General features: G+C 39.7%; 1 protein-coding gene across 1 annotated transcript in view; it reads left to right on the top strand.

Annotated features, from left to right (window-relative positions):
• The window catches only part of DAAM2 (dishevelled associated activator of morphogenesis 2), a 175,353-nt gene that overhangs the window by 88,149 nt on the left and 66,167 nt on the right, over positions 1–21,037 (top strand). Inside the window, exons 4-5 of the mRNA XM_010581122.1 lie at positions 9,296–9,370; positions 15,757–15,851. Of these exons, the coding sequence (XP_010579424.1) occupies positions 9,296–9,370; positions 15,757–15,851 (170 nt within the window). The remainder of the gene's footprint in view (positions 1–9,295; positions 9,371–15,756; positions 15,852–21,037) is intronic.

The raw sequence follows: 21,037 nt of genomic DNA, 5'->3' as shown, positions 1-21,037 counted from the left end.
TGGTTCATTTGTAATAAATTGAGTTAATTTTCCCCAAGCTGAGTCTGTTTTGCCCGTGACAGTAACTGGTGAGTGATGTCTCCTGTCCTTAACTCGACCAGCTCTTTGTTATATTTTCTCTCCCCTGTCCAGCTGAGGAGGGGGAGTGATGGAGTGGCTTTGGTGGGCACCTGGCATCCAGCCAGGGTCAACCCACCACAATGGGTGAAGAAAAAGTCACTTTCTGTATCCACAGCATGTTGACTGTAAGCTGAACAGGGTTAACACTAGAATGGAAATGTACACATAGTACCTTTACGTAACACAGAGTAAAAAGTAATAGGGGCAATGCAGAGCTTGGATGTTAATGGAACAATAGAGTATGTCCCACTGCTGCTGGTCCTACTTAGGATTTGTTGGGATTGTGACAGATTGTTGGTTTCACCTGCCACAGGAATTATTGCAGAACCTTGACCCTGACCTCAAGCTCGCCGCAGGTTTGTGTGGACAGAGCTGTGTGGTTCAGGAGTACAATCTAAGTCCACAGCCACACACCTGGAGAGCAGGCTGAGTCCATGAGAAATGTTTCATTTTCTCCTGAAGATCCCCTGAGCAGAATGATCATGAACTGACCTCCTGACTGGTAAGATCCTCCATAGTGCACATTTCCCTTGACCTCCAAAAGAAGTATACAGAATGGGCTGAGGGAAGGTAGGCTCCTAAGAACTTCTTCATTGGAAGTGCAAGGAATTCATTAATTGCCTTATTTGGCAGCTCATTATTTAGATTATACACTTATCAACTGCAAAATATCAATTGATTGATTTGAGGCTTGTGAAAAATAGGGCATATAAAAGGTTTTAAACGTGAGTATGGACTTCAGCTAATAGGACGGAATGATCTTTAGGCAGCAATACAGTCAGGAGAACATATCCAATGAGACCAACTTCCATGACAAAGGTAAAACATTCAGTGGAGGAACAATGTGTAATGCCGGTAGACTTCAATTTGGCAAGTAAGCTTTGTCCTGAGGGCTGAAAGTGCTGGATAATTCAGTGTGGCCTCAGCTGTACATTTAAGTAGTTCTGTAAACACAGGGACAAGTTGTCCTCTTGGTCACTGCGCTATAGCCATAAATTAATGCCTGATGATGGTGGCATCCCCATCCTACAGCAGGGCTAAATATGTTTGAAGAGGGACAAGAACAACTGTATGATCTGTAAATGAGAGGAGGCTGATGCAGTCAGTGCTGGCAGCAAATCTACATCTGTCTATACTGAGGAGAATGATAAAAAAACAACAGAAGAGGAAAGAGAAGAGAAGAAAGGTTCATAAAACTAAAAGTGTACTATGCACCCCTGCTGTAATTTAAAGTTCCTTAAAATGGGATTCTCTCCATCAGTAATTTATAGTAAGTCTTGTGCCAGCTATGGTTATTGTAAAACTTAATCTCAGTTTTAACACTACAATTATACAGTTCATTAAAATCAGTGGTTGAGACTTCTGAGGTTTCAGAAAAAAATAATTCTTATCTTCAGCTCATAACACTGCACCAACAACCTTTCCATCTGCCATGTATGGCATTCCAGTCCATTTTCAGTGAGAAAATATGTATCTCTGTGTGTGTATGCAATGAATCTGGCATTGTTTTCTCGAAGATTGTCCTGGTTTCAGCTGGGATAGAGTTAACTGTCTTCCTAGTAGCTGGTACAGTAATATGTTTTGAGTTCAGTATGTGAAGAATGTTGATAACACTGATGTTTTCAGTTGTTGCTAAGTAGTGTTTAGACTATAGTCAAGGATTTTTCAGCTTCTCATGCCCAGCCAGGGCACCTGACCCAAACTGGCCAACAGGGTATTCCATACCATGTGACGTCCCATCTAGTTGAGGAACTGGGAAGGGCGGGTGGGGAATCGCCGCTCGGGGACTGGCTGGGTGTCAGTCGGCGGGTGGTGAGCAATTGCCCTGCGCATCATTTGTACATTCCAATCCTTTTATTACTACTGTTGTCATTTTATTAGTGTTATCATTATCATTATTAGTTTCTTCTTTTCTGTTCTATTAAACTGTTCTTATCTCAACCCAGGAGTTTTACTTCTTTTCCTGATTTTCTCCCCCATCCCACTGGATGGGGGGGGAGTGAGTGAGCGGCTGTGTGGTGCTTAGTTGCTGGCTGGGGTTAAACCATGACAAAGATAAATAAAAGCATGGCCTTCATCTCCATTAGACTGATACCAATTCAAAGTAATTAATTTGATGTGGTTTTGAGTGTTAGATGAGGTTGGAAATGACACATTGTGTGTATACAATGTACAACTTCTAGAGTTGCTATATCTATGGGTGCTTGGGAAGCAAAAAAAGTGATGGATGGAATAAGCAGTTCAAAACAAAGCATATATTTAACTTTATTGGAAAGTTTTTCAGCCTTTGGTAGGGCACAGTATCTTTCAAAAATGACTGATAGTCCATTTTAATTTCTAAAGGCTGGTGAATTTCATCAGGATTGAAGCTTCTCAGTATTATGAAAAGATTTCTAAGAAGGAACCCTCATCCTTCATAAATGTATCCCTTTTTCACTTTTATGCTTTTACACTTTATTATATTCTGTGGCAGTGTGTTCCACAATTTGGCAGTATAAAGCATTTTGTGATATAAATAATAATATGAAGCTTTTGATTCTTGCTTTGAAAGGCTGGTTAGTAACCAGCATCAGAGGTCATTATTAGGTCTGTCAAGTTACTGACAGTGGGATCAGGCTAAACGAAGAAAAAGAAAAAAGAAAAAAAACCCCTGTGATATGTTAGGTAAAATACTCCTGTGTCATAATCCAGTGAACTGGAAGTGTGTATGGTTATAGCTGATGTTTATGAGAAGCAGTTAGAACTCCTCAGTTGTGTGCTCCAGCTGGTAATTAAAGTATATTCCCTTTTTAATAGGTTATACAGTAGGCTGCTTTTGTGGCAGAGGATTATTATCTGCACATCAATAGCTTAATTCCAGGGAGAAAAGTAATGGTTTTTTTCTCTCTCTGGATAAATTGTGCTTAAAAGGCTTGGATATAGCTCCCTCCCCCAAACCCTGAGAATATTTGTGTAAATGCTAGTCATGGAGTCTGAGAAACGGAGCAGTGACCACATCTGTCTAGTGAATGGCTCAGTCCTGTGGTGTGTCCTGTTTCAAAATTAGCATCTCTTAGGACATGGTTAGCTTTTTAGAGGCGTAAACTGTCTGAAAAGCTTAGATGTATTTTAGCTCCATTTCTGAATTAGTATTTCATCCCACAGCACATCAAACACATTTTGTGTCTTTTAATGAAAGTGCTTTTTATTTATGCAATTTTGGCTGCTCTGAACAGAGACATAGCCACTGGGATGGACAGTGTGTTAATGAACAGGTAAATGTTTTTCTGAGAGCTGAACTTTTCCTTAAAGTGAAGAAAAGTCAGTAAGTCAGTGATGGAAAAAAAGGGAGAACAGTGATTTGGATGAGAGTGCAGTACAGTTTCGGTGTAGATTGATTCTTGGCTGTTCTACAGATTTCCTGTGTAACTGGGAACTGTGTAATTGTCTGCATCCCATTTTCCCTGTTTCTGCTGATCTCACTGAAAGAGACACTGAAAAACCTCATACGTGAATTTCTTTAAGGACCTTTGACAGTGTAGAGTGCAAGGTATTACAAGATTGTATTGTATTCAGCATTAACAGCAGATGTTGCCATAAGTTGAGTCTTTTTTAAAAGTATCTGAAGGGAGAAGAGTAGCACTGTGGGAAATGAAGTACAAGTGATAACCATCTTCCACCCTCCAAGCAAACAAAAAACCCACCGTGTTTATAGTGGCCAGAATATTCATGTGGAGAGAAAGGGTCCTGCACCTCTACTTTGAAACAGAACATGGGCATAAGTCTGAATCCTGCAAATCTCAGATGAACATTTTACTGGCTAACCTGTTGTTCTGAAGAGTGTGGGAAGCAGAGAATCTTTACCCAGCAAAGCTTTCTTCTCAACCAAAAAACCCACAACACTGAAAAATCCCCAGTAATTTGTAATCAGGATCCCAATTCCCATTGCCTGTTAATGGGAAATATAAAAAAAATAGCTACAGGGGCTTACTCAGTATGACAAATAACATATTTCACTTTTTCTTAAAAGGTATTAGTTTCTTGTAATGACTTGAACTATATTTTCTGAACTGTATGTGATGATGCTGACCCTTCATACCAGGTAAAATAACCTGTCTTTCAGCTCTGTGAGGTACAGGCTGTTGAGAGGAGGAACCACACTAACCTTAAAGTGGCTTTTGCAGGAAAATGCAATTCTTTGTGACCCAAGTATAAACTTGAGCATGCAGCGTCCAGACACGATACAGTGAACAAGCTGGAACAGGAATTTTTATTACAGTATCCTCATTTCATATTCTTCCTCTGTGCTTGCACACTGTTTTTATCGATATAGAGAGGAGCTCAATGAATGATATCAAGGTTCCCTGTCCAAGAAAGATTTTAAATCCACGTTTTGCAGCATCAGGTATGTTCCCATTCTGTTCTGAATGGTGCAAAGCAGTATATATCCATATATCCATAACATATGGTGTATTTCTTGATGCCTCTGTTCAAGGAGAAACTGTTATTTTAGTTTGCATGTTAGAAGGCTTCATGAGTCATCAGCCCTGGCAATTTACCACAGGGGCATGTCTTCAGGTGGTGGCAAAGTCCATGTAATGGTTGGACATGCAGGGATGCCAAGCACCTGCTGGTGCCAGGGAGCTGGGATTTGTCTACATTGCATAAAAACAACCTGATATAAATGATGTGAGAAATAAGAGAGCACCAGATTCAGTGTCAGATCAGTGTCTGTTCCTAACTCTCCCAGTGATTTCCTGGACAAGTTTTAATTGTCATGTCACCATATACATCTCCCTGTCTCCATCTGCAGGAAAGAAGCCTTGTGAAGTTGCTAATTTTTGTGGATGTATTTATTAATGCTTTGACATGCTCAGATTTTCAGGACATGCTCTAGAGTACTGCTCCACATTGTTTGGGGTCTGTCTGGTGCAGAGTAAAATACCAATGTGTCATCACTGGAAACTGAAACCCAGTGCTTGCCGCAGAAGAACTTCAATGCAGGCAGTTACTGTTCAGGCTTTCCCCATGCTGTTTCTTTCAAGACTGAAACCATCTTGAAAGACATACCTACCATATAAACACTGTATTTCATTTTCATGATCCACTCAGCCATAAATATCTGGCATTTCCACATGATTCCTGTAACACTAGTGTTTGGTACTGTGTAGAAAGTTTCACAACAAAGGCAGTGGTCTATAATTCTTGATTATGTCTGTTATGGCATTCTTTGTATTGCAAATGCTTGTCCCACTGACATGACATGCACTAAAGGTCTTCTGCTCTCTAGAGAACAGCTTGCCAAATGGATCAGGTCTCCCAGGATTTGCAGAAAGGTTTTCAGGGTCAGCTGAGCTGTGCACACAATAGTCTGTTTTATTTTGTTTCATTTTGAGTGGTTCAGATGTCCCAACTATTTGCAGAACTCAGTTAAGTCCTATTTGGGATGAAGTCATAAGTTCCACTTTCCACCAAGGCATGGAGCTTGTCCAAATTAGTGTCAAAGCCTATATAATACCTTGGCTATGTTGCAGGCTTGTACGTTATCAAGATCCTGTTTTCACAGCAGTTACATAGTTGTTACTCCAGTGAAGAATGATATGGCCCCTTATAAAGCCCACAAGCTGACGTCTGTTTTTTAATGTAATATTTACACTATTCAAGGAGCTAAAAGGAGGCTTTGCTTTAATAGATTCCTTCAGCTAATGTTTTCCCTTATACAGATGGGTTATTGTTTCCAGCTTTTGATTCCGATGTGGTTTTGTATATTAGGGCCTCGTTTTCTGGTTTGGCTTTTTGTTTTTCCTTCTCTGTGTCTCCTGGAGCAAGGGAAGGGTTTTGCCATTATCATCAACTTGCCTTGCAGTTTTCTCTGAGGTTTTATCTGAGGGTCAAAATGCTGAAGACATTAAAAACAAAACAAACAAAAAACCCAGCACCCTGTTGTTGCCCACCCCCCACCCCACCCTAAATTGCTTTCTATTTTCAACTTATCTCCCCCTTTCTGAGAAGAAACATGGTACAGCAATTTCTTACCATGGGCAGAACTCACATAATTTAGGCAATGAAATGTTTTTTTTCCAATGGGTCTGATGCTACATGTATGAATTTGTCTCTCTTTTGAAAATGTTGCCCAGGTGATTGCTATAAATAACACTGTGCCACCTAATGATTTCATGGGGCTGGATAAAAATCTCATCATCGTGAGTATAACTAGCTTTCTGAGGCTTCATAATGGAAATAGAGTGCCAGGTTTTAAGTACCTAATAACATTTATTCTAGTGAAGTAAAACACACATTGCCAGCCATAAAATTCTGGTCTGAGCAGGGAGTGTGGAGGACCACTGAAATTATATGATTTTTTCTGCTTAATATACTTCTGGGCTGAAACAATGTCAGAAAGTGGGAATTGCATAGTGCAGTATCTGCTAAAACTTTTTTAACTTCAGCAATGTACAGCTTCAGTCTGAGCTTTAGTTCAGGAAAAAAGCTAAAACTTGCTGTGTTCCACTGAAACCAGTTTTCTCTCAACTCTAATTAAAAACAAACCCAAAATGTAAGACTTACAGACTCAAGAGTTCAGACTAATTTGTAGTGGATGGAGAATGGTCAAAAGCAGGATATACCGAGGACCTTATCTCATTTGCCAAGCTAACTGCATACACAGATATACTTTAGGGGATCAGAGTCTTCTTATCCTTGGTTCTGATTGTGAAATTTCTGATGGTTTGGGTTCAGGTAGGAAATTATTCAGAATTCTGATTTTTTAGTGTATATATCCTGATGCTTTCCAACCTGCATGTCTAAACTAGGTATCTAGAAAGGTTAATTGTGGCATTCCAGCATTTATACTCTTTTTTCTTTTCCCCTAAAGAATTTTAAGGAGAAAAGGTATTGTGGCTTATTTTGGGATATAAAGGATGGATTCAGGCAGTCCTTAATTTACGTGTGTTTGTTTCTTTACTTGGAGTTCAGAATGGAGGCAGGAGAAGTATATTCCCTGTTCTGACCATGTTCTCATCACCTGTACTCTGCAAACAATTATAACTGTCACCCGGACTTTTATAATTCTATGCAGAGAAAAGTTTCAGAAGGGTATATGAGCGCACCTTGCGCTTCAGATTGGTGGCTAAACCTCGTTCCCTGCAGAATGACCTTACTTCACTACCTCTGGATTAGCTCCCCATCTCTATTATTCTCTTTGGGAATTATAAGATTATTTTATAAAAATAATGCTGTATTTGTCTATTGTATGTTTTAATTTATTTTTCCATCAGCAAGGTCATATATTGACTTTTGCACAGGAGGTTAAGGTCTGCTGAGTGTGAAACTGTAGTCAGGGTTATGATTGCCACTAGATATTCTACACAGAAAAGGAGAAGCAAAAGGCAGTCTACCAATAAGATGTGGCATGGCAATTCTAACTGGCTATTGGTAGGGAGTTGCATATTTCTGCAATGTGCTATTTGACTTGGATTTGCATCCATCAGATTCTTGCTGATTGTGGCCAGGAAAGAGAATTAAGGAAAAGCAGCAGACTTCTCACTTCTCACAGGTCACCTCATTCTTAATCGCACCATTTATTATCATGAGGGGGTGGGTGCATAGCAACTGTGGATGTAATTGGTATCTCTTGCTACTTTGCCAGCCTCTCATACTTTTCATACAGCGGTAGTCTACTATACAATGCTTTGTTTAAATCTTTTGCTCTTAATTGTTCAGTTGGATGTAAGGGCTGAACAAAGAGTTGTGATCTGTCTAGGATGTGTCTGTACTGTAGTCCTTCGCTAGATGGGGACAAAGCTGTTTTGTCAGTACCATGAATGGAGATAGTCTTTTAGTTTATGTGTTGAAAGACCAGTGGAATGAAGAGAGGGGAAGGAAAGATCCAAGTCTCAGTCGTGATTTTGTTTTTAATTCTAAATATGAAGATTTTGATTTGTGCAGAATTGTTGCCATGTGTTGGTATGTAGCCTGGCAGGAACTTGTCAGGTAGCAAGGTGTTTTCTGAATGTGGCTTAGCAGGGAGCATGTAGAGCTAGTTCTCATCTCTAAACCAAATAGTTCTGGAATAGCTGAGGTACTCTGATAGACCTACACATTTAATTTTGTTCTGTATATTTTCCAGAGTAACTTTTCTAGTATGAGTAAGCATTAATACACAGCCAACATTGATGAGATCCACACAGTCTTCATACATCTTTGGACATCCTTAGGATGAGTCAAGCGGTTCAATCTTTTTTTCATAAGCTAGGAGTCTTAATATGAGTTATTTGCAGTTTATAATGGGAGATCAGGATCCTAAAACCAATCCTCATTTTGCTGGTTACACATATCTAGAAATAAATAGACCCATTAGAATGAAATCTTGTTTCCATTGAGCAGCCAAGGAACAAGAAAGAATTGGTTCCTGAGTAGGAGTAGGTCTCCTTTTAGAAGTTGAGCTTGGTTGAGCTTAGTCTAGGGAAGATGATTTCAGGTGGATTATTTGGGAGATAGGGATAGAAGGATTAATACTGCTCCTACTGTAATTGAGGGGATGCCGTTCTGTTCCTTCAGATGTCCTGAGGTTGTGCTTAACTTTTTAGAATAGAATAGAATAGAAAGAACAGAATAGAATAGAATCTTTCAGTTGGAGGGGACCTGCAACGATGATCTAGTCCAACTGCTTGACCACTTCAGGGCTGACCAAAAGCTAAAGTGTGTTATTAAGGGCATTATCCAAATGCCTTTTAAACACTGATAGGCTTGGCTCATTGACCAGCTCTCTAGGAAGCCTGTTCCAGTGTTTGACCACCCTCCGGTAAAGAAATGCTTCCTAATGTCCAGTCTAAACCTCTTTTTGGTTTATCACATCAAAATGAGGCAGTGTTTTAGCTTCTTTTCATGTTCCTTGACTTGACTTTTTTTTTTTTTCTCCATAGCAGATATGAAACCCCTTTGTTGGTGAATCCCACCATCTTTCTAACCTTAGCTGAAGGAGACACTTTTGATCTCACACACTATGGTGACAGTGCTAACGTTACACTTCCAGAAATGTTTGTAATAAATGCCACACATCTATGTGCGTTATGCAAGAATATGGGGGAAGATACCACAATAAAGAGCAGCACAGTGAAGAATCCCAGGTGGTTCCACAGTGGCATTTTATCCTGTAAAGGCTCCTTGTGTAACCTTGTTTAACCTTCTGTTTCAGGAGCAAGAAGATCCTAATAAGCTTGCTACCAGTTGGCCAGATTACTACATTGACCGCATCAATTCCATGGCAGCAGTAAGTTACCTCTTCTGCAAAGCAGGGAAGATTTCCTACCATAGAGATGTGTTTCTTTAGGAAGAAGTTCCCAAAGGAGAAGAATGTTAGGCCAAATGCATGACTGATTTAAAATAGGACTTCTGAAAGAAGATGAGTATGTGTATTAAGAAAGCCCTGCTCTAGCAGAAGAATAGATTAGAAAGCACCATAAGCATTTCCAATTTTTATTTCTACAACACTGAGCACTGAAGGCACTCAAATTAGATTCTGGAATGAAAATTCAAGAGAATATTTGCTGAATCAGAAAACCATCTATTTGAAAACTAGGTAAAGTTTTGTTTTGTGGTTTCAAACTGATTTCTAACTAATCTACAAAATAATGCTGGGTTTATTAGTTTTGTAGAAGAATTAAAGAAAAGGTATTTGTTTATGTAAGATATTATCCACTTATATAATAGCAGATAAATAGAGGAACATAAGGCTGTAACACCTTAGACATCAGATACAAGCCAACAAGATATTTGAGGAAAAATTTTTTTAATTGTCCTTGTTTGATAGCTGTATAATATATCTCTTCTTCTGAAGCATCCAGTAGATCTGGTCACCAGCAGAAGCAAAACACCTGCATATAGTGTCCACTGATCTCCTTTGATATGGTAGATCTTATATTTTGAAATTTGATCCTTTTACTGATTTTTATAGTCAAATTTTGTCTCCAGTTATTTGTGTGCAATGTCTACTCAGCTTTTTTTGGAAGTTGTGCAGAAGTGATGATAGAATTCTGTTCCTAGCATCTTAGGTAGCACACCTTGTTTGTTTACTTATGCTTTTATGTTTGATTTCTAAAGGCTTTTCTGCACCTTTTGTATAGTGGTTATGAGCTTTAAAATAATTTTATAAAAATAATGCCTTAATGGATGCTAAAGGTGTCAATACTGATGCATTTCTCATGGTGAAACATATCTTGCTCAGTAAAAAAAACCCTCAAGATTTACAAGTTATTATAACTCACTGTAAGAGGATAAAAGAAAAGCTGCTTTCTACTGTGAGACATGAATAAACAAAATGGTCACCTTCCTTCATGCCACATTTTCTTGGGACAGAGTAATGGAATAGAAGGAATATGGACTTCTTCTGAGAAAAGAGGCTGAGCTTTTGTGACTGGCATGGCACTGTGCTTTGATTTCCTGACTGAACAAATTTGCTCTACAAGGCTCATTAACGAAAAAAATAAGAATGAAACCTTGCAATGTCACTGATCCAAATACTTCTGGTAGGATTTGATCCAAGGCCTCTTGAATCTACTGAAAGTTTTTCCATTGATTTCAGTAACTTTTGGATTAGTCTTTAAATGATCTTGATGTTAACCTGGAGTGAATATTTACATCCCACTATTGTAAATCTGGAGCAGTTCCATGGAATGAGACTATATTTTGGCTTATGTTTCTAATTTTAAACATGTTTTAAGAGTACCAATAAACACCAGCCCTGATAATGTTGTTTGCATGCCCCAACACTGAATGATTAATAACCTTTTATTTGGCTTCAAGCCTCATGATTTACTCTTATGCTTGAAGTGTTGAGGAGATACACTGCGGTTAAAACCCCTGCTTCTGATTTACCACTTAGTTGCTTCACTTTTAGGGAGGTGAAACTTAGTTGACTTGATTTCACAGGAATTGTATCAGTGGAAAACTGGAGTAATACAGCTGAGAACCAGCTCCGACACACTTTAAAAGACATGTTCTATTCATTATTATTTAGACCTCTGAGATTCTTAGCTTCCAAATGGTTATTTTGGGTCCCTTATAATTTCAGTCCTAAATTTAGTGGTGGGTTTTTTTCATTTTGTTTTTTTTTAAACTGCGTGCAAGTGGAGTTGGCTCAGAAGTGGTGAAAGAAAAACATGTTTCATGTTGCTTCCTGACACTGTATAGTCTATTTCAGTTTGCATCTCTTGGGCATTCTCAGATATTGCAATATTTTAATTAGAAATACTGCAAGAAGAGAGTTGAAATGGTAGCAATAATCACAGAAGTGTTAAAGTGCCTTCTGTCCTGTTTTTTTTAATAAAATTTAATCTTTGCATCTCTTGTGAATTAACTGCATAAGAATCTTTTTCTATGTGTCTTTCACATCTTTTTCTATATCCTTTTGTTTAATTATGAAGTTCTTTTTTATATATTAGCTTGGCAAAAAAACTCTTCCTACCTGCTGATAAAATGGAAATGGCACCTTTATCCTGCTGATATCTTTAAGTATGTTTCTGTGGATTTCAGCAGGCCAAGGCCCCTGTGCTCAAGGATCATTTTCTCAGAAGACCTGCTGCAGTGTTAGCCATTATATCTGCCCCTCATAGATTATGCTTGAGAGCAATGTGGTGATTCCTGAAATGTTTGACATTCCCTACTTGTAACCTTAGACCACTATGTAAGGAAGCACTTTAGGTCACAGATTCCTGATCCTGTTCAAAAAGCCATGCATTTTAGGCACAGTTCTGTTCCCACAATGGTTTCTGTTGCTGTGACTTTTTAGATTTTAATAGTTTTTAAACCCAGTTCTCACAAAAGCATGACAGTAAAACTGGATCTCTTTACTAGTCTGTAGTGTGCAATTCCTGTGGAGGGACTGTCCCATTGTTCAGGTAGCCTGACTGAAAGGAAGGGGCCAAGTAGGTCATTGGTAGACTAGCCCTTAAGAGAAAGGGACAGCTGCTAATGATGTCTAATTTACAAAGAGGAGCCTCCAAATTTGCCAAGTCTTCTGATGTCTACATGCTATAAATAATACTGGTGATTGTGGACAGGTTGCACGGCAAGAACTGGAGACCATTTCCATTATCAAGGTCATTGTCATCTTCTGCTGATTCATCAGCACACAGAACTTCTTTTCTTAAAAATGGAGCAGCTGCCCTGTTAAAATCACATGTAAAGAAACCTCCTTGTGCTTCTCCTGCCCTCTTCACCCCATGATACTGTCTGCTGGGCAGCACAAATAAACACAGCCCTCGCTTTTCTGGTGAGGAAAACTTCTGACAGCACTGTGTTGCTTTTATGAGCTTGGCTGTGTATGCATTTCCACAGAGAGACTTCCAGGTGAACAGTAGTTGCAGATCCAGCTTTTCTGGAGAGGTGGCTCGGTCGAGACTATGAGGCAGGGGTCAAGATTAATAAATACAGCTGTAACAAGGCCCTTTTCCTTGACTCAGAAAGCATTTCTTCAGGGCAGAGCAGCTTCACAGAACATTAAAAATATATATCTTTCAGCAGAATTTAGCAGGTGGGTGATAAGTCTCTCCTCCATCTGGATTAGGCGACATCTATGTTACTTCAAACTTATTTGGTTAAAAGTTCAGGGTTTTTAAATTACTTCTATTCATAGTTTATGATTCATAGTTTATTCTCTTAGTTCAGCCTTAATGTAGTTAGACATGTGGTGCACCTTGAATTTCAACTGACTTTTTTTCTCTGAAGAAATGTTTTAAAGTACTATTGTCCAGGTATGTCATAGGAGGCATGCAAAACAATATTTTTAATCAAATTTTCATTTTAATTTTACTTGTATTTGTTTATGAACTGGAAGTTATTTCAATAGTGATAACACTTTGTTAGTTATGATTTTAGACAAGATCTAAAGAAAGATCTTGTACTATAATGAGAAATCAGAACATACGGGTTGCTTTTTCACTATTTATTCTATTTTCTTCTTTCTTTTTTTCATTTTATTTGTGTGAGACTGTTAAATAAAACTAGGTCCTTCATACAGTGTATTGCTGATGCTAGTTAATGCCCTTTTTTTCTTTTTTCTTTTTTTTCTCTTTCTTTCTCACACATGCTGTCATTATGGTCCTGTATTTTCCTTCCCAGCAGTTTAGAGGAATGATTAGCCATTAGGATAAGGTGTGGGAATTAATCTGTGCTTTTAATAAAACTAAAATATTTCATTTTAAATAGAGCCAAATTTTCAAAAGAAATTTCTTGGACTACCTGAAGTTTTACACATAAAATTCCATGTGATTGATTGTTTTCAAAAATTAATTCATTTTTTTGAATTGGCAAATCCAGTAACTACATACTATACTTTCCTGGGCGATACAGTTAATCTGGAAAACTTTTAAATATACAAAATGTGCTTGTAAAAAAGAGCCTTATGTATCCCACTGATAGTAACTAGCCGCATCCTCAGCACAGCAGACGTTAGTACTCGAGTGCAGTTTGTAGTTCAGGAACGCAATTCATCAGCCAGCCACATTAATGAAATCCAGCCTCAAATAATGACAGTTCCCTCCCCTCTGTCTCCCAGGGACAATTATGTTTTCTATAACTCTTGCTGAGAAAGCTATTTCATAATGCAAACGCATGACCAGTCTGTCTTTAGAGAGGGCATGAGGATTTGAGTTCCTGGCCATGCACAGGAGTGAGAAATGAAGGGCTTTTGGCTGCCTGCAGCTTTAGAAAATGGGTTTTCTATAATCACCCTCTGTTGTAAAGGCAGGATTATTTGTATTTGTTTCATTTGGAAATGGGCCTTTTTCACTATGAACAAAATACTGTTGAGCACCTTCCTATCATCCATTTGCTTTCCCCCCACAATGGCTCAGAGGAGAAATTAAGCCATTGGAGGAATGGGAGCCTTTCAAAGGAGCATTTATGGGCCAAAGGAAAGATGACCAGATGGGCTGTCACCCAAAAAAATACAAATCAAACCCCAAATCACACCCCAGGACTCTGCCATGGAGGTTCCATAATGCCTGTTCAGGATTTCTGTTTATTTTTTGAAGAGAGGGATCATATATGGCTTGGCTTAAGCATTTCAATTTATGTTTCTGGCTGTTGTGGGATGCTGGCAAAAGTTAAAACATCATCAGCTCATTTTCCATCAGTAGCGCTGTGTCATTCCATTAGGGCAGGAAATAGCTTGCTCTGTTACTGAGTGAATTTGACTTTAGCGTGGATCAGAGAGAGGACCGCTAGAGTTAAACACATCTCCCTATGCCAGCTGTTCAGCATAAGACAGCAACGACATGTAGCCAAATGACCACCCTGAGGATCCAACACGTGTTGGCACCACCTGGTTTGCAAAAGCAAGCAAGGTGGGAGCACTTTCAAGGGAAGTGAGGTGTTGGGCGGGTGGGGGAGGGTTAAAGGAAGTTCCAGTGAGAAGAAGGTTTTCTTTGGTGCTTGCTGAACAGTAAAATAAAGACTTAAATATTTCCTATAATGGGCCATAATTGTAGCTACTCAGATTCCACCACAGAGAGGTATAATATCAGATCCATGATAGATGATACTAGTTTAATTGGGTTATTCATTTGAGAAGAAGTTCAGAGCTGCTTTCCAGATACCACTGAGCGATATCCCTGAGAAATCCTGCCAATGAGTCATTTATCCTCTCTGTTTTACAATTAAAGTGACTAAGAAGACATAGCTATAGGCTAAGAATTTCCAGCACTGAGTCTTGACTTTTTAAAAAGTCACACACTGAAGCTGAGCCTGAATGGTATGGGCACTGAAGAGTCTTGCTTCACATCACAAGGTCTCAGTGGTGCTGAGTGTAGATCTGGAACCCTGATTTCCTGATATACCCCTTTTTTTAATGGCATTGCCTGACTTCGAGAACCTTATTTTTTGTGTGTATTCCACTCATCTCTCACTGTAATTTACAGTGACCCACAGCATCTTCAGTTCCAGTTGACTGCAAGCTCTAGTTATCTCAAGCTGCATACTGGGGGAAAATCTAGTCTCCATGTGCTTCAGTTCACTTGTTAAAAAACAGGGACAGGGATTTTATGATGGTCCAGTTTTTTGCAGTAAATGTTCCTAATTAGCAAGGGCAACGTGTATGAGGAAAATCAGTATCTTAAAACAGGTGATATACTTGGCGTGGAGAAGAAAAGTCAAACTTGTATGTACACAAGCTGTAACTCAGGGTACTTGCAGGCTGTTTAGTCACTTGAGGAAAAAGCTTTTATGCTTTGAAACTTGACACACAAGTCTGGGGTTTTTTTCTTCTTTTTTCCCCCTCCAAATCCCTCCAGACATGTCAGTCTAATAAGATAATACCTCTCCCTATAAACTTTGCCTCATATATCCATAGATCACCACAGCAGATCACTGTTCCAAATTAGGTACAGTTTTCTGAGGGCATACTGGCAAGTATGATTTTTGGGGGGTAATCTGAGAACCCTAGTTTAGCCAGTGTGGTAAAGTGGTATGCTGCTGCCAGTCCACATGAGCAGCCTCATCTGGATTCAGTTTTGTAGCTGAGGCACTGCTTTCCTGGTGAAAGGCCGGCAGATACCCCTGCATGGGTTGATAAGATAGTTATTTTTCACAGTTCCCTGCCTGTCTCTTGGCTTCCAGGCAGCCTGAGCTACCCTGATTGTTATGTTCTTTTCTGAACAGATGCAGACTCTGTATGCTTTCGATGAAGAAGAAACAGAAATGAAAAATAAAATAGTTGAAGACTTGAAGACAGCGCTGCGGACTCAGCCCATGAGGTAATGTTGTTCATCTTTGATCACAATTCACTGGTCAGATGTGACAGGGGAAAGAGTGGCAAGGACAGAAACTTCATTGTCTCACCTCACACAAGCTTCTCTGATATTTCAGACAATCCACAGAAAGCCATACAGTCCCTGGTCTGAACCTGCCTAGTTGGGAGGGCATGCTAATGCTGAAGCATGTAGCTTCAGGAAAATAAAAGACAAAGTCTGTGAAAAACCTGTGGTAGATAGGTGTGAATACAGGTAATAACTATGAAGATCAGATTTTAGACTTCATAGCCCCCTGAACATCCCATGTAATATGTAATTTGATTCATGTTGGGCAAAATCTCAGCCTCTACTCTGAACTTTGAATTCAAGCCTCCCCTTATCTTTAATAACGTGAACTGTTTGGTACAAAGCAGCTAATCCATCTGACATCACCTGGTTTAGCATTCTTCCTGTCCTATGTGTAACTGTGGCGTAGAGAAATGTTAAGAGACTTTATTGTGTAACTGTGTCTTTGAAGGTAAGGTCATCTTTGTTTTTCTGGGAACAAAGCTCTGAACAACAGCAAACTAACTAGCTTAGAAACCTTTTCCATTTAACACTTAGAAGACCATTGTGCAGAAGCAGTAACTATAGTTGGTATGATCTCAGGAAACACTCAGTCAAAAAGTTTCTGAGTGTCTTTGTCTTGGACCCAAAATAGGCCAAATGCATTTGCATCCACACTATGCTGAAGTCACAGTTTCAAAGAGCTTCCATAATGCCTAAGCAAACAGGTGGGGTTTTTTTGGGGGGGAACCTAACCGAACCGAAATAAATAAATAAATAAAGACAACCCCAAAAATAATCCCAAGGGATTTGCATTGCAGTTATATTGACTTGAAGTGAAGATATTTCTGGGACTTGCAGAGCTAAGTGCTGAGTGTGCTTCTCCCCTTCATGATGTTTAAAAAGTTGACTGCATGCAGCTTCTCACCTCATGGCAAGTGTGAGGTAGAACATGTCAGTTTAAACCTCAGTTTTTTACCTCCTGTTGTGACAGGCTGTAAGAGAGTACAAACTCAGATTCTCAGCTCCTCTGAGGCATAAAGATTCATCAGGCTTTGGTAACTTTAGCATGTGGGTAGGTGAGTGCTTTTAACATGGAAATGAAGAAACAGTGGCCTATATAAACACTTAGCCCAAAGGGATAAGTGACTGATCCTGTTTATCACTGTCCTAAAGCAGAGAACACAGTAAAATGCAGCTGGACTTTATGTTAAAATGGAAGCTAAAACAACTGCCAAACTCCTAACTCTCACAAGGATTTTAAAGCAAAGTCCTGTGCTGTTGAGACTTGATGTAGCAACTCCATTACATTAATGTGGAGCTGGTTTGATGCTTACTCTGTGAAAGTGATAGCTTTCACTGAGCATAGCCACAGCAGCAAGGCCTCTCTGCTATGTTCAGCTGAAACACTTTGGTGGCCACCATTGGTTGTTCTGCCCTGTCATTTTGAATAGGACAGCCTGGCCAACTTGTTGAGAGCAAGGCAATAGAGAAGAAGAAATAGAAATGTCTTTTGCTCAAAGCCTTGCAAGGTTTTCCTTCTCAGACCTATATTGCTTCTGCTGGATCCCCTTGACAACAGCCTGTTGCTTCATCTGTTTATAATAACCCTAACAAGCTTCAGTACAAGCATCTATGGGCTGCCCTATAAAGTGTTCTCTTCTAAATCGCTGGCAATGATTATGGGGCTTTTTTTTTTTTTTAATAGTTAAGCCAAGCCAAATTTTTAGTTAAGTTCTATGTCTCAACTAATTTCCAGCGACTCAATTTGTTAGCTGCCAAATGGGGTGCAGGCCAATGCCTGATCAACAAGCCAATTTCTTCTTGATGGAAAGGTTGCAGTAGAGAGGCCCTTGGCTCCATCAGATCCCTCTCATAAGCAGTACAATACCCAAGCCTTCAAAATACTAGTCTTTCTAGTTGAATTTGGATATCACATCCTATTTTCCTTGCCACTTCTGTTCATCAGGCCTCTGAAGAAAACAGATACCTAAATTTACACAGGATGAACTGTCTGGAATCCATTTGTGATGGTAGGATACACAGGGGCTCTGACAGCTTACCAATAGGCTCCTCTGCTTGAATTCTCTGATCTAGAGGAATCAAAAGAAGAAAAATGCATGTGTTTGGCTCTGTTTTATTTTACTGCAGAACTGTGTCTCTCCTAGTAGAAAATGCAGAGTAATGGTACTAATCTGTGCCTCTATTCAAACCCACCAGTTCAAACAGCAACAAAACCTGAAGCAGACCCACCCAAACTCAAGTTCCTCTCCTCTTTGGACAAAGGTGATAGAACCATCCCTGGGCAGCTAGTTGGCCCCCTTTGAGCAAGTGCATTTTGTTCTGGTATTTAGGAACTGCCCTGAAATAATAAAGCCAGGTTATGTCCCAGCACACAGGAACAACCCCAGCCTTAGAGAACAAAAACCCCACATCTGCATCTTGTAAGGAAACACATTTTCTTTTAGGTTTGTAAGAACTTAGGACTATAAACAAGTGTGATGACAAACTGTTGGACAGAAGCAGTGGGAGAAGAGCTTTTCTTTTGGTATTTTAGTGCCCAAAAATGGAGGTTCAGAAGTGCAGCAAAAGCAAAAACTTACAAGGGACTGGAAAAAAAATCACTTTTTTGAACCCCAGAAAAATACCTTCTTTAGTCTGAATCATCACTAACTCCCTTTGCTGTCTGCCTTTCTCCTTTTGTTTTATTCAGATTTACCTCCTGTTATTTTTGTTTGATTTAGCCATATTGCATTCAAGTGCATACTGGAGATGATCATTTATGCATCCATCAAGGAAAATCCATTATGCTGAATTTTTCAGCAGTTCAGTAGTCGTCAGGATTATGCATGATTCAAAAACTGATGCTGCAGGGAAGTGTAGCTTTGGCTGTTAACAGGGTGGGAACATCCTGCTCTCTGCACACCCACAGCATATGATCTTTCTGTCTTTCCTGACCTGGATCAAGTATCACAGGGAGGCTGTCACCCCATACACTTGGAATCCATCAGTGGGTCATTACCTCTTAGGCCACCACATCTGTATTTGGATGAAAGGTTTGTTATTAGAGCTAGTTAACTCATTCTGATCAGCACTCTCTAAAACTTGAAAGGCTAAGAGGTGCCCTGCCTTTTAAAGTGTGTGAAACTGGTCAAGTGAGAGTCTGAGGTAAGGTTAGGCTTAAATTTGCTTGTTTAGCACCTATTAAAACACACCCTGCTTTATTTACTCTTGAGTTTTGTGAATGTGTTAGCCAGAATGCGTTGGCAACTATGTCGAACTTTACACCTTCCAGTCTAGAACAAGACCTTACTTTGCAGCATACAGGATGTATAGGATGCCAGTTAGTTACACATATGTATATTTTAAGTAAGAAGGTACTTTAGGTTTGCTTTTGCGTGCGCACGCGCACACACACACACACACCCGCTTACAGACATCCAGATGCACAAACACCGAACAGTGTGAGGATTATGGCTCTCAGCCTGTCAGCTAAACTCCCACTTATTTTTTTCTCCTGTACAGACATTTACACACATACCTCCCCACACCAAGAAAATCCTCATAATGAGAGTGTCTATTGGCCCAGAAACTGCTATTGCCGTTTCTTTATCTCCGTCTTGCACGATTTCTGTTTTTTCCGGAGAATAGGGAGCTAAGTGTTTTGGAAAAGGAAGGTGAAAATCATCATTTGATCCCTGCTTCTAATGTCAGCTGAAATGGGAAGCTACTTGGGTTTGCCTCCTATTAGGTAATGCAGCTTACTCTTTGCTCTCTGGACTAGGAAGAGTGCAGGAAAATCACAACACTGTTTTAAATTATGTCATTAATCAAGGTCTGCGACACACAGCATTTTCCTGCGCATGCCTCCTTTTTGGAATGACCTCATCCAAACAGTCCTAGAAAAATTGCTCTGTCAGTGAATTTAGTAAGGGATTGTACTTAATTGGGACAATGTGACTTTTGTGCATTTACCATTTTTTTTCACATGGTCATCGGAGCAGGCTAAAATACATGAAGTTTGTAGTGCCTTGTATGTCTTGTCATAAGACCAGGTATTCCATCTGAAAGTATGTTTAAGGGACCTTTTGTTCAGCTGCTCCTTCAGGATGTTTTCTTTTGTCAGTAGAGCTCTGTATCTTCAGAAAGGTATCCATCTTAAGTCTTTCCTCAGCCATGGAACTGAAAAGAACAGGAAAACATCTGGCTTTTTTGTTTTGTTTTGTTTTGTTTTTTCTCTCCCCTAAAAGATGGAGGGAATAGCTAAGGTGTAGGGTGGATATAGATAGCTAAGATATGGAGGTGAGGAGAAGGAGGATTTAAACTAGTCCTTCCATAGTAGAGGCAAAGAGCAACTCAGCTCTTTAGATCCAGGGTTAGAGAAAAGCTCAGAAGTCATTGGCACCCCATTGTTTGGTAACATGTTGAGCCTGTGCTTTTTTTGGTTCCAAATACATCCTTAGCAGCAACTCTTAGCCGTGAATGCACTTATTTCAGTCTTCTTTGGCATGTGTGCTGGTTTTGGCTAAGATAGAGTTAATTTTCTTCATAGTAGCTAGTATGGGGCTATGTTTTGGATTTGCGCTGGAAACAGTGTTGATAATACAAGGAAGTTTTTGTTACTGCTGAGCAGTGCTTACACAGAGTCAAGGCCTTTTCTGCTTCTCAACCCACCCCACCAGCAAGTAGGCTGGGGGTGCACAAAGACTTGGGAGGGGACACAGCCGGGACAGCTGACCCCAGCTGACCAAAGGGATATTCCAGACCATATGATGTCACGCTCAGCATAGAATGCTGGGGTAAGGAGAAGGAGGTGGGGGACACGTTCGGAATGATGGCGTTTGTCTTCTCAAGTAACCATTACATGTGATGGACCCCTGCTTTCCTGGAGATGGCTGAACACCTGCCTGCCAATGGGAAGTGCTGAATGAATTCCTTGTTTTGATTTGCTTGCATGTGTGGCTTTTGCTTTACTTATTAAACTGTCTTTATCTCAACCCATGAGTTTTCTGACTTTCACTCTTCCGATTCTTTCCCCCATCCCAACTGGGGGATGGTGCTTAGTTGCTGGCTGGGGTTAAACCACAACAGCATGCTAGCAGCTAAGTGTATTACAGAAACTGAACTAAGTTTTAATCTTCCTA

This window comes from Haliaeetus leucocephalus, unplaced genomic scaffold (genome assembly GCF_000737465.1).
Source record: "Haliaeetus leucocephalus isolate CR32 unplaced genomic scaffold, Haliaeetus_leucocephalus-4.0 Scaffold752, whole genome shotgun sequence".
Lineage (NCBI taxonomy): Eukaryota > Metazoa > Chordata > Aves > Accipitriformes > Accipitridae > Haliaeetus > Haliaeetus leucocephalus.
This window is presented reverse-complemented; position numbering and strand designations above follow the sequence as displayed.